This window comes from Tamandua tetradactyla, chromosome 6, assembly GCF_023851605.1.
Source record: "Tamandua tetradactyla isolate mTamTet1 chromosome 6, mTamTet1.pri, whole genome shotgun sequence".
In the NCBI taxonomy this organism is placed as follows: Eukaryota; Metazoa; Chordata; class Mammalia; order Pilosa; family Myrmecophagidae; genus Tamandua; species Tamandua tetradactyla.
Genome location: NC_135332.1, coordinates 36,076,332 through 36,091,086, shown reverse-complemented (window position 1 = coordinate 36,091,086; position 14,755 = coordinate 36,076,332). Strand labels below are relative to the sequence as shown.

Genomic DNA, 14,755 nt, shown 5'->3' with positions numbered 1-14,755 from the left:
AAAAGCAAGAAAAAGAAAAAATCCACTGCCAAAAGATATAGCCGTCAACAGAACCAGATCCAGGGTTATACCAGATGCTTGACTTTAAAACTATAATTAATGCATTAAAGATCTAGAGGAATCTGTGATTTACGATTGTATAATTCTGTAGCAGTGCCCTCATCTGCTCACATATATTATGCAGAAGATGAATGAGTTTGTGGAGGCATGGAACTTAGTTACAGTGTAATGGAAGGAAAGAGGGCCAAATGAGTTGAGGGAATTTGTAAGAATGATTGTAATCATGGACCACAGACTCTAAATTGAGTGAGAAGTAAAAACAATAGTAGAGGCTGAAGATAGAGAAAATAAAAGGTAAAACTGGTATGAGAGCTTCATGAGGGCAGGAAACTCATGTCATAGGGTTATTTAGACAAGTGAGTTGGAAAAATGGGAGGTTTGAGTGAGAGAGTGGGATGTTTAAGCCAATTTCCCCTGAGGGAACTGGTTTCTTGTTGGGATTGGAGGACCACAGTAAAGTGGAATACAAGAGCGTGGCAAAAATGAACTGTAATATGGAACGTGCTAGATTCCTGAATGATGGCAGTAGCTTTGGTGGGGAAAAATCTGGAGAATCGAGAATTTTGAGCATAAAATAGGGAAAGACAATACTGTCCACCTCAGAGCTCAAATAGAGCCAAATTTATTCAAAAAACACTTTAGTGTAATTTTTAAAGAAGCTCAAATATACTTAATATTTAGCATCTATTAGCATGGGCAGGGTTGGGGGAGGGAAGAAAGGAAGGGAGGGAAGGAAAGATCTAATTCACAATAAGTCTTCACTAAAGAATATAACTTCCATTACATAATGGAATTTTAACTCGATCTGCAGTCAGAAAATCAGAATCTTATGTAAAGTTCCCCAATTATGTTGGTTAACTACGACAAAGTAATAATCTTGCTGAATCTCAGCTTTCTCATCTATACAGTGGTGATGATAACTCCCACCAAAACCATTCCTGTTAACCCTAAAGAACACCTAAGGCTCTGAGATTCTACAGAAGTTTCATGTATTAAGATTGCTTTCCAGAAACCTACAACCTCCAGATGGGTTCCTGGGTCAGATAAGTCCTGAAACCCAGAGGGGCCAGCCTTTCCAGAACATCAACTAGTTCTGTCCTCCTATCCCATATTATCAACACCCATTCCCACCCCTTTCCAATATGAAATTTAGAAGGGCAGAGCCCAAATATCCCTAAAGATCAGGAGAAGGATCAAAGGAGAAGGAGGAGTTGTAACAGAGAAGATAAAATTTAACAAAGGAGTATGACTGCTGAAGCATTATATTAATATTTCTTTCAGTCTCTAGTGTCTTAGCGCAGACAGAAGGAAAAATCTAAAATTATGGAACTGTAACCAATACCAAACTCTGAAATCCGTTCTATAATTACTTGTTATAATGTATTTTGAAATTTATTGCTTTTTTGTATATATGTTATATTTCATAATAAAAAATGTTTTATTTTAAAAGAATATCCTCTATCCTGCCTAGGTTATCAGAGATTCTTATTAGTTAAGATATATCTGTACAATGATATACAAATGGAGCCCATTTTCATTCACAGTAATAAAAATAACTCCTTCATTGCTTATCTCTATTAAAGTAGGTATATCCAGCTACATGTCCTCACCTCTACTTTGCCTAAGCTGTCTCATTTTTAAACTTAACATGCCCAATACTGGTCTCCTGACTTTCCGCTCCAAACTTTTCCTCCCATAGCTCTCTCCCCAACACTTGCTCAGGCCTAGAGCCCATTCTGGACCTTTCTATTCTTCTGTACCTAACATCTAACATACCTTATTGGCTTTTTCCTCAAATTAGAAATAGAATTTGACCACTTCTTCCTTTATCAAACTGGTTCATCTCTTGCCTGGATTATTCTGATCGCACCCTATCTGGTATCCCTGCTTCAGCTGTTGCTCCCCTAAAATCTATTTTCAAACTAAGCAGCCAGAGCATTTCTTTCAAAATTAAGTCAGATCATGTTCCTTCTATATTACCTGCCATCCTCACCCCCAACTTCTCTGACTTCATTTCCTAACTTTCCTTCCTCTACACTGGCTTCCTTGCTGTTCCTTGAACATAACAGGTATGCTCCTTCCTTAGATCCTTTGTACTTGCTGGTCTTTCTGCCCAAAGTGCTCAGATATCCATGGTTCACTCTCTCACTGTCTTCAGGTCTCTACTGTCTTCCTTGACCACCCTAAAATAAAATAAAATATAATATAATGGCAAGTTTCCCTACGCTCCAACCCTGGCATTCATTATCCTTCTCAACCTGCTTTCTTTTCTGTCTCTTGTTTTACTAGAATGGAAATCCAGCGAGGGCATGTACTTTGTTTTGTTTACTGCTCTGCTGCCAAGACTATTGTGACTTATGGTAGATTCTTAACTGATATTTACTGAATTAAGAAATATTTATACCAAACATCTATGGCAATACAGATTTCTTCTGTTCAACAAGATATAAAACTTAGAGTTTGTCAGAATAAGGTATTGAAAGGATGTTCAATTGCGGGTTGAAAGTATAGCTGCAAAAGCATATACTTAAATATTTGAATTATTTTACCAGAGGTTGATAATCTTTTCTTCATGGATTAAAGAGAAAAAGGGGAGTTCTAATTCTTTTTAGTGAATAAAGATAAACAGGATTTCTTTAAACACTGCTGTTATTATATTAATAAAGATATTAAGAGGTCAGTAGTTGAACATGAATTAATGGATGTTTTACAAGGAACACAAATGAATTTCACTGGGACATACACAACCTCTTACCACCTCCTCCATGGAGCTTTGTAGGGCCTGAAGTGTGGTAAGACTGGGACCTTCAGCCACCCGCAATCTCCGCTCTGCTCCTCCATGCTCTTTAATTCAATAAAGCTGTCCTTTCAAGCAAAAAAAAAAGCATCTTCCTTCTTTGCTCCAGGAAGACCAACTGATGTACCATTTAGCAACTGGAAGTTGAAAGGTGTAAAGTTGCTGACAAGCAAGCTTGATTTCTACTGGCCAAGAGTAACAGTAACATGTTGGATGGTCCAAAATGAACATTACTGATAGCCTGCAACTAATAGGTTATCTGTGCAAGAGGTAGACAGAACTGATCAGAGGGAATGGAAGCATTCCCTTAGGACATTCCAGAGGGAAATTAGTACATCTTTTTAGGTATGAGGGTCTCCACAGAATGGCCATTAGCTTTCTACTATCATACCAGATTTATCAAAGTCCCCTATATACCCTTGCAGCTGCAAGACTGAGGTGCCATTTCCTTACCAGCTATAGCCGGATTCTCCTCTCAGCGACTAAAGGCAGCTGGCACTCGTGGCTTTGCAGCACCTCCATCTTCAAGCTGGCAATGCCAGGTAGAGTCCTCTTATGCTTTGAATCTGACTTCTCTGTCTCTGGTTTCTAGACTCAGATATAAAGTCTCATATGATTAGGGTCAGGACCACTTGGATAATCTCCCTGTCTTAAGGTCAACTAATCACATCTACAAAATCCCTTCAAAGTGATATCTAGATTACTGTTTGAAATAACTGAGAGCGGTGTGTATACCTGGGGCTGGGATTTTGGGAGTCAGCACAGAATTCTGCAAACACAATGCTCATTTGTTGTACTTTATTTTATATGATGTCAATATCAGAGGTGGGATACTTTTTTATTGTCCTTAGAAGAGAAAATGACACTGAGAAAAATATATCACAGGCTACATACAAATAAAAAAAACTTCATGGCTAATTTCAGCTTTTCTTTAAGGAAGATGTTTAAAATATCAAACATTTGCATTTTAAACTAGTTATGAGATTATAAACTTTTGCCCCAATAAATATGGAAAATAAAAGTTTTTGCTTTAGTCTATGGTCAGTTATAGAGAATGAGAAGTAATAGAAGAAGAGAAAGGGGAAGAAAAAGAGAAGAAAGCAAGTGAGGGAGAGAGACCAGAAGGCAGAAGAAGAAAGCAAACAGGTTTTTTTTTTTTTAAATGCTTACTGCTCTTAACTAAATTGGCTATATAATCTTATAGTTGTATATTATTTGCAGAGACTAGACAAAAAAAATAATGGAGAGAGATTATATGAAAAGGAATAAGGCAGACTAAAGTTAGTCACAAAAAAAGGTGTACAGATAAAGTAGGTCAGGTCTGGGGTGGTGACTCAAGTCTTCAAATTCAATCTCAGGCTACTTTGGAATTTCACCTCAGCTTTCCTGGCCCAGCTGGTCAAACTCTCACATTTATGCAGCATAATAACCTCCTTAATATTCACAGCAGTGTCTCTGGCTCCTTATCTATCCAGACCGTGGATCTGCCAGAAATTTCTTTCAACACCTCTTCTTCACATCTGTTGAGGACTCACTATCCGGGGCCTGGGAGAGACTGGCACCCAAATTCGGAACATGCTTCGCAGAAAGCGGGCTCTCAATAAACACTTGTGGAAGCGGGCATTTGCCTCCCATGAAGACTCATGGTCCAGAGTGAATCTTGCACACATTCGAAATTTTGTTGTTATAAGGTCTTTGATACTCACCAGGGGGAACTTTCTCACAAATATTTGCACAACTGTTACGTGTAGATTTTGACAACAGGGTAGTAGAGGACCAATCGACATGCAGTTTTAGAAACGCTGCCACAAACCAGATGAAAGTCAAGATTCTTGATGTGTCCCACCCTGGGGATAAATAATAAAACTCCAAACATCACTAGTCCCTAATCATGTAAGATTTAGCTGTTAACATCCTTGTCTTATAAATTTTAAGGGTGTTTATCAAGAAACCTATTAGGAATATCAAATTACTTTCAGGTACAATTTTAAAAAGTCATAAAAATGAAATTTTCTTAAGATATCTGCCTTTAGTAAGATGTTTAAATTTGTATTAAGTGTATTCACACACCTCTCAGTGTATTTTTAAAAAGATGTACGGTAAAAGCAATAAAAATTTCTTAGTAGAGGAGGTACGTTTTTCAAATAACAGCCTTCATACAGTGAGATTAACTCAATATTGATTATCTTAGAGTTAAAGATTATTTTAGAGACTCAAATAAAAGTGATTTGAACTTTGCTTTTACTCCTCTATAAAGAACATTAGTTCTGACAGTGTAGTTAATTACCACTTTTAAAAAAGTTAAAAATCCATACTAGGGCATTCGAGACATTTTCAAAACACACATCCACAGAAAGACTTGTACTTAAATGGTCACTGCAACCTTATTTATAATAGTCCCAAACTGAAAACAACCCAAATGTCCATCAACTGGTGACTGGATATACAAACTGTGGTACACAGTGAAGCACCACTTGGCCCTACTAATACTACTGATACAACACGCACGAATCTCAAAAGCAGTAAGTGGAAGATGAATGCTTAGTCTATTTATATGGAAGTCTAGAAAAGGCAAAACCACAGTGACAGAAGCAGGTCACTGGCTGCCTGGGACAGAGGTGAGGGAGGAAACTGATTATTCAGGAGGCACAAGGGAAAGAGTTGAGGTGTTGGAAAAGTTCTATAATATGTTTGTGGGAGTGTACACAAACTTTATATATTTGTTAAAAACTCATCAAATTGTATATTTATATCTGTATGTATTTTACATCTCAATTTTAAAAAGAAATGGGTAGGAATCATCAAGCAGCTGCATGAGCAACAAAATTAAAAAAAAAAATAAAGACACTTTTACAATCTGCTTCCAATCTTTCATTATGTCCCAGCAAGCCCACCTGTGGTCTAGCCACTGACCTATTTCCTGAAACATACTATGGACTTCTTTCCTACTATGCCTTGTCAGGAATTAGTCCTTCAACCTGGAATGTTCATCATTACAGAATATAGTCACTCACTAATCACTTTTGAATTAATTTCAAGACAATATTAATGAGGCAGAATCTGTCCAGCTCTAGGCAGGTCTCTACGTTAGGGATTTCTTCAGTTTGGGAATTTGTCCAGACTTCAAAAGAAATGCACAAATCTTAAGTGTATGCTCGCTGGATTTGGACAAATGCCTACACTTGTGTAACCCCAATCCCTATCAGGTTATAGAACATTTCCATCTCCCTAGAAAGATCCCTCAAACCCCTTTTCTGTCAATTTTTACCCCCATCCCTTCAGAGGCAGCTACTATTCTGATGTTTTTTAAGTTTTTTTTTTACTTTTAGAATTTCCATTTCATTAAAAAAATTCTTTTGCTCTGCTGAGAATTCCTATGTTTTCATTCATTGTGAGCCTATTTTCCTTTACCTGATTGCATATATTATAATTAGCATTATAAAGTCCTTATTATAATATCTAGGCCTTCATGGGGTTGATCCCTGCTCACACTCTTTTCTCTTGAGAATGGGTCACATGTTTCTGTTTCTTTGTGCATTGAGTAATTTTGGATTGTATTCTGGAAATTGCAAATGTTATGTTGTGAAAACTCTGGAATCTGTTACATTGCCCTGAAGAGTGCTGATATTTTTATTTCAGTAGGAAATTTACTAGATTGGACTCAAATGTAAACTCCATCTCTTGGGCAGCAGCACAAATCTCAGTTCTGTTTCCATCCATGGCCACATGCATCTCTTACCCCTGCTCCTCTATTTGCAGTGTGCTCCATGCTTATGTAGGTTGGGGTCAGCCAGAGACTTGGGCAGAGTTTATATACAATATTTGGGGCTCCCTATCATTCTCCTTTCTGGGATTTACTCCCTCACATTACAGCAGTGGTTGCCCCAAAATGTTGTCATCTAGTTCTATAGGCCAGGAGCACTGCAGATTATCAGTTTTACTGACCCGTGCATCCTTACAGGGCTTGGAGCAAGGTGAAGAGGTCCCCAAGGTGGAAAACTTAAGGAAACATTCATCTTCAAGCTTATGCAGGTGCAGAATCAGTACATGAGAGTGAGTACATTCTTATAAGTAAGGTGCCCACTATGGTATCTTGCTTGCCTCACCCCAGTCCCAGTCCTGGGTCCTGCCCTTAGCCTAAATAAACAGGAAATTTATCCTACATTGATTCCTTCTTCAAAGTTTGACTAGCCTCTGGAATCTGTCAGCTTCATTCACTCTCAAAAGCTTCAGATGATTGTTTTTTGTATTTTGTATGGGGTTTATCATTGTTTCTTGCAAGATGATTAGTTTGTCAGGAGTTTATTGAGCCTTACTGGAAGTAGAACTCTCAATCAAAATTTTAGTGGAATCCTCCAATTCAATTGACCCTTATTAGAAGTTAAAGACAAACCTAAAGAGAGTAAAGGGCTTTCCTAATGTTATGGAGCCAATTACAGGGAAAGACGCAAATGTAGATAAATTGTATATTAACAATTATTATAGCCTGCTTAACAATTTGATTTAAAACTGGATCCAAGTTTTAAGTACTGGTAAATCACTTCAGCCTGACTATACTGAGGTAAATTACTACTCTTCTTTCAAATATTTTGAACTCAGAAAAATATTGTTTGAGTGGTAAACTGAACACTTGAATAAATCTGTTATGAGATAGGTGGGCAAATAGTTTTTAAAATGATTTAATCTCTTTGTTTTTCCTATCCTATTTTTTAAACTCATATATAACTAATAGTAAATATCACAGTCTATCTTGCAAAATGCCTTTAAGGGGTCACACCTGCCAAAACAGCATACAAACAGGCATCAAGTAACAGGAAGGTCCAATCACATATCTCTTATTTGCAGCCTCAGCTTCCTGATCCAGCAGGTACTTCTGCTCCTCTTATCTTGGTTTCCACACCCTTTAACCTCACAGCCTGTCTTATCGTCTGGACCTCATCTCACCCTTGCAGCTCCCCACCTGATACTGTTTGCTCCACCTCTTCTCATGGTCTCATGGAGCCTCACTTCCCTTTTCACTCAAACACCCCTGGTAATAGTTTTCCATGATAATCTGACCTGGAATCTTCTTATTACACCTTTAGGCAGCCCCAACCCAGCTCAGTCTAGACTTGGAGGGAGTAATCAATCATCTCCAAATAAAAGGTATATAAAAGGGCTTTAAAACTAACAGAAATTAGAAAGCAGGGACTATCATTAGGAGTGTTTCATCCACTACATTTTCAAGTCATATTTCCTGTCCTGTCCTATTCTTTTCTCTTTTTTATTTTTCTCTGTTTATTGCTAATTGTTGTTGTAATCAGGTAGTCTGTTCTTGTAACATTTTGTAAAAATATTTCTAAAGTTGAATTCTCTGTTACCTTTTCTCTCCATCTGACAGCTCTTAAGGAAATATCATCTAGATTACAAGTTAAGAAATATGAATTATCTCTCCTCTGATCAGGAATAATTATTATTTTCTGGTAATCAGGCTGAAAACACTTATACATAATTATAGTCAATTTTGATTTCTATATATTGATCTGGCTTGAGCGATGTAGACAATCATTCTGAGTATATTAGGTGCCAATCTTGCCAAGTCTTCCGTTAATTCTATACTGCCATATTCAGCTTCAGTAAGTCCCCAAAGTATTTCTTTATCCCTTATTTTAATTGTCTTAATAAATTACTGAAAATAAAAGCCACTATATTTGGCGATCCTGCTATCAAAGGTTCTTGGAAGTCACCCAGCTACTATGTTAGAATTTGGAGTTCTCTCGACAATGTAAGTTTTGGAATTGGGGTTTGAGTAAACTATTCTAAATTGTCTTCTTTGATTAATGATATAAAAAATAAGAGATAACAAATGCAAGGAATATAAACTTTCATAAATTTGAATAAAACAAAGGAGGAACTAATAAAATCTCTGAAAGATTTTTTTTTTTGGAATGTTATATGGTGGGGGTCACATTTCATTCTCTTTCCATGTGACTATCCCATTTTAGAGCAGCACCATTTGTTGAAAAAAAAAATATATATATATATATTTGGGGGGCGTAGGGAGGTAGTGCATGGGCCGGTAATCAAACCCAGGTCTCCCACATGGCAGGATAGAACTCTACCACTGAACTACCATTGTACTGCTTGAAGAGATTTTTTAATTAAAAGAAGTTAATTTCTTTTAATTTTAAAAGTGTCCTTTTGACTTCAAATAATGATTCTTAAGGGTATATTTTAATGACTGGATAAATTACTTGTCAAACTCAAAACATCAAGTATAGTTAAATTAATGTTCAAAAGTGCTTACATGTTTCTTCTTTTACTTTAAACAATTCCTCATAATTTTCATATTTTAATTTGCTTAATAAGTCATACATAAAAACACATAGATGACAGATGTAAGTTGACAATCTAGAAATAAACTTCTGATTAGCTTTGGTTATAACTTTATAAATTGAAACTAGAGAAAATTGCTTTCTGTTAGTTATAAAAGTAGCTGATGGAGTAAATGTAACTTTATTTTTAAATATAACCCTCCCCAGAAAAAAAGTAAATGCAAAATATTCCAACTATCCTTAACTTTGTGGTGTTTCCAGTACAGGCCATGCTCTTTCATACATCTCTGCATTTCTACATATTAACTCTGCCTAGAGTTACTCTTTTCTCTCTTCTCTGTCTAGCAAACTTCTAATTACTAATCCAGAATTAGCTTAAATGATACTTCTTCTCTGCATCCTCCTGCAATTTTTCTTCCCCTCTTCTATGGTATTTTTGTGGTGTGTACTAGTTTCTATCACAGCACCAACCACTCTTCCATGTAAAACTTGAGTTCCCCGAGGATAATGACCATATCTTATTTATCTTTGCATCACTTTCTGGCACACAGTATGGTCTTTGGTGCATAATAAGAATTCATAATGATTTCCTGAGTATTCACATCCCAGGAAGAAAGACATCAGATTTTTTAAAACAATACTATCTGGAGAGGTTTAGGAAAAATGTGGCATATTGGTTAGGAATGCTTTTAGATCTTTCTGCTCTATCCAGAAATATTCAGATGGATCTTTCTACTCCAGCAGCCTTAGGGTTCAGCCTTAGGGTTTCTCCTCATGCTTTCAAGTAGGTCTCCAAAGCTCTAGGCAACATGTCCATATTAAAGATGGCAAAAAAGGAAAAAAAGTGGTCCTCCATCTTTCCTTATCCATTAATTAAAGGTTTTCCCAGAAGGTCCAAAGCAGACTCATTCATGTCTCATGGGCTAAAACTGAGTTATGTGACTATCCGCAGATGCAGGGGAGGCTGAGAAAGCAAATATCTGACTTTACAGTTTCTAATGTTTATAGACCAAGTCTGCAACAGACGACAAAGCCAAAAACAGGCATCAGGAGAGTGGAGTGATGTTTAATTATCAGGTTTGCCAGAAAAGAGTAAGCCTGAGACCTTGGGAAGGAATCAGTGCAAATGACACTTCCTCTGTGCATTCTCCTGCAATTTTTCTATAGTTAATACACAGTTAATAATTTATGTTGAGATATCCTCAAGACTGCAGTTGCTTATGATGACATAAGTATATTTCAATCTTGCATCTCATATCCCTTTCTGTGCTTTCAAATTATGACAGTTTTCATATATCTTCCATTCAACCCAACCTCCTTTCTATTGCTGCCATTTAAAATTTCTCAGAATCAAATCCTAAATGTTTCATTCTCTAGAAACTCTTTCCTAATTTTAAAATGGTTTTCCTCAATATTCCTCCTGTGACAACTAACATATCTCACAAGATACTTAATATACCATTCATAATATCTTAAACTTTGCATTGTAATTATTTGCACAATTAAGCTAGTCCTCTCCTTCCATAGATACTAGCTCCTTGAGAGTCCTGAATCTTTCTCAGACATACTAGGTTTCAAAAATTATTTTTGAATTGAATATTTAATTTCCTTTTCATTTGCTTTAGTCAAACTATTAGGGTTGGAAGGAAAGCCTAATATGTATAAAAACATGGCCACTGCTAGGCTTTGGTGATATTAGAAAAAAAGTTCCTATTCTTTTTTCTAATAGAGAAAATAGCACTTGCTCGGCATGCAAGGGCTAGAAAATGGTGTCTTCTTTTAGCCGATGCAACCCTCTGGGCATGGAGCTTGGAGAACTGATGGTCCTTCTATACAAATTATAAAAAGATACTGGTACAGTCTCTGTACCAGAGCATACAGTTGGGTGAACATAACAAGGGCTGGATTTCAGTCCCCGTGTGCTCCTTTCACCTTTGATAACTGTGCAAAATGTATTGTACTCTGGAGCATCCCTGTAGAAGGGATTGTAGAAGTTCTATTTCTATTTTCATCCAGTATAGAGAGTTACAAATCTCTGATGATATACTAGGCCTGTGTAGTGATGAGAAACTTAGGGCTTTGCATTTTGGGATGGGTGTAATTGTCAGAAGATTCTTGTTTATAATTAAGCTAAAGTCTTTTTGTATTATATTTCTGTCTGATGGCCCTAGACTGAACTTCTGGTGCTATACAGAATTACTCATGTCTTGAAGAGGACACGTACAGGTGTCCAACAGGAAGATTTCTCCAACATACAAATAATAGAATGGCATGCTAACTGTTTACAGGTAGGGATGATGAACGATGTGTTTGGTTATCAGATATTTCTGTGAACATGCAAAACCTGTATTGAAAATCTAGTAAATCAAATCTTAAAGAATTTGATTGATAAACCCTGGGATTCTTAAAACTCACTTTTTTTTTCTCCCATTGGATTACTGTCTTATTACCTACTCACTTTAATCACTTGTCATCTTACACTGCTGACAATTTGACAAGTAAATATGGAATTCCAATTTGAAAATACTGAAAAAAATTAAATGCTTGCAGCTAAATTTATAGAACAGCAAGAAACGACTACTATTTAAAAGGTGGGTGGGCCACAGTGGCTCAGTAGGCAGAGTTCTTGCCTGCCATGCCAGAAACCCAGGTTCGATTCCTGGTGCCTGTCCATGTCAAAAAAAAAAGAAAGAAAGGAAAAGGTAATAGTATTTAAAATTACTTCTTTGCAGTCTTCTAAGTGCCTGAGGGAAGGTTTGAAATTAATTAATTGTAACGAGAATTTTAGAAAATAAAGACCTTCTCAATAATATTTTCTACTTGAGAAGTATGCTCTAGTAACCTCAACTGTTTTTATATGTTAAAAATGAGACTGTAATGTTGGTGTGATTGATAAGTTATCAAATACATTTTTTAAGGTTATGAGTATGATTGAAGCAAAGAAATACAAAAGCTAGTTGTAGAAATATAATGCGCATATGCTTAGAAAATTCCAAATATCTTAAGACTTATTTTATTTTCCTTGCTGTAGGTGTATAAATATCAAAACTATGAAATAAAACAAATACACTAATGTAATATATTTATTCAGTGAAAATTTATTCATACATTTTGGTCATAAACACAGTAAAGTCTATCATTGTATTGAATACAGAATCCGTTAAGTCATCAGTTAAGATATCATGTCTATGAAGATATCTTAAAGGCTTTATTTAAATCAAATCAAATATATATTTATTTGCTATTCTGTGGAAGGCCAAGTCTTTTCTTTACTGATTAGTCTCCTGATGAGGGCTCTCTATTGTTCTTGCACTCAAAATGCATCAGCTACCATTTCCAGTTTTGGCTTCTTTTAAAAGATTGAGAATTAACAGCAGTAATGAAACAATCCAATATTCAGAATCTTTCTAGACTTTTACAATCTTTTACAGATAACTCTCTCACATCTAATGAACAGCATTATTAACTAAGCTTTATAAAAACTCTGTAAAGCATTCCACTTAGTTTTTGTAAAAACAACTTTTTCTTTTGGCATTCATATTTCGTCAATTTAAAAATATATGATTAATTTATAATAACAAGTACATCTGGCATAAAAAACCTTTTTTGTACATAAACACAACCAAGTCATGAATTTTTACTGGTAGTAGTATAAGCTCCTAGTAATTCTAGGGAGAGGCCTATTAGACACAAGCAGACATTGCCTGTGGCACCTGTAAGTTTTACAGAGAGAATGGAGAGAGTTGGTTGATCTGACAAGCTAGTTAAAGGTTGTTCCTACTGTTTGGAGTAAGTGGTTCTAAACAAATAATGGAATGCTAAATACTATATGGAGTTTTCTATAATTTACTGAGAATTGTTTTTTAAAAAATCTATCTGCCAGGACTTTTAAGTACTTGCATGTTAAAAAGCATATGTTTTTAAAGCCACTCAGTTTTTCTTGGTTTTTATGATACACTCCTTGTCTAGTTTTCCTCCTATCTTCCTGACTACTTTTTAAGCCTATTTTCTTTTCCTAAATTTCTATAGGTTTCAATTTGGAACCTCTTCTTATCTCTATTTTTATACTCATCCTAGGTGATCTCATCCGTTTTCATAGTTTTAAAAACCATACATAAGTTGATGATCCTAAAAGTTATTTCTCCAGTACACACCTAACTTTTGACTCCAGACTAGTAAAAGGAGCTCTCAATGACATCTCATAGGCAACTCACCTTTTGATTTCTATCTCAAAGCACTCTTCCCCATCTCACTAAGTGGGTCTACTCTGGCCTCCTTTCATTTCTTAGAGTAGCAGTTCTTTGCCTTTGCTTGGAATGCTCTCCTTCGTTCAGTAGATGGCTGGCTCATCGTTCAAGTCTCAACTTAGAATCTTACCACACAAACAGAACTTCCTGTCTCCTATCAGAACAACCTCTTCACTATGCTATAGTACTTTCTCAGTTTAAAATGACATTTCTTATCCTGTTTATTGTTTGCCTTCCACAATGGAACCACGAGCACTATGAGTGTAGGCATCATGCCTGTTTCATTTATCCCTGTACACTAAAATGTGTGGCATACAGTAGGTTCTCAAAAATGTTTGTTGAATAAATAGCACTTTACTCTTGTTCTTCAAAGCCTGACGACAACTTGTAATTATATATCAAACTTCTAACAAATGTTCAATTACTCCCCACCAAAATTTATGTTCCTGAAAACACATTTCTGTTCCATTCCCTACTCAATATCCAGCGTCTAACACATAGTAGGTACTCAGTATTTGATGAAGAAAGGGAAAGAAGGAGTAGAAGGGATGGTATAACTGGGGAAGAGAATAGATCCTAAGAGAGCATGCTTTATAGTCTATGAGACTCTAGTAACAATTCAAATACAAGCTAAATACATTCAACCAATTGTTCAGATGTTTTGCCCACATAATGCACCTTTGGAAAATAACTAGTTATTCAGTACTTCACTTGTAATACAGACATCTGATATCATTTAGATACAGCTGAAAGATGCTGTGTTTTTTCCCCCATTACTGCAGCTAATTTAGATAGATGTGTTCCTTTAAGGTAGATCATTTTTAAATGCGCATTCTGCTATTTAATAAAGGTGATAATGTTGCGTGTGATGTAAGTTCTGTGAGATGACATGGAAACCGGCCAATTTCCTAAGAGTGATTTTGCAGCATAATGGCTGCCTCAGAATTTTGGTCATTAACAAAGTATGAATGGGCTAAGGAAAGAAAATTTCACAACCCGTCTATTTTATACAAAGGGCTAAGCTAAGAGGAAAGGCTATAGAGTGTAGGTGAAATCTGTCATATTTTCTGACATATGAGAATTGTATTGCTGTTTGTTTTCCAGAGGTGAATGTTCTTTTTAAAAAAAGTAAGACTGTAATCACAGATTGTAACAGCAAAGATTCTTTGAAGAGACAATAGGTCAAAAGATTTGACCTAGGGCGGGCCACAGTGGCTCAGCAGGCAAGAATGCTCGCCTGCTATGCCAGAGGACCCGAGTTTGATTCCTGGTGCCTGCCCATGTGAAAAAAAAAAAAAAGATTTGACCTACTAAAAATAATATTAAAAAGTTAATTT

At 36.0% G+C, this 14,755-nt stretch overlaps 1 protein-coding gene across 12 annotated transcripts in view; it reads right to left on the bottom strand.

Annotated features, from left to right (window-relative positions):
* The window catches only part of STXBP4 (syntaxin binding protein 4), a 230,780-nt gene that overhangs the window by 30,605 nt on the left and 185,420 nt on the right, over positions 1 to 14,755 (bottom strand). For 8 of the 12 annotated variants that reach the window (XR_013177618.1, XM_077164824.1, XM_077164819.1 and 5 more), the window contains one exon: positions 4,564 to 4,704. The exons of the other annotated variants lie outside the window; for them this stretch is intronic. Coding sequence is in view for 7 of the 8 variants with exons in the window: in XM_077164824.1 (XP_077020939.1) it covers positions 4,564 to 4,704 (141 nt within the window). In the remaining variant the exon portion in view is untranslated. The remainder of the gene's footprint in view (positions 1 to 4,563; positions 4,705 to 14,755) is intronic. 12 annotated transcript variants of the gene reach the window in all.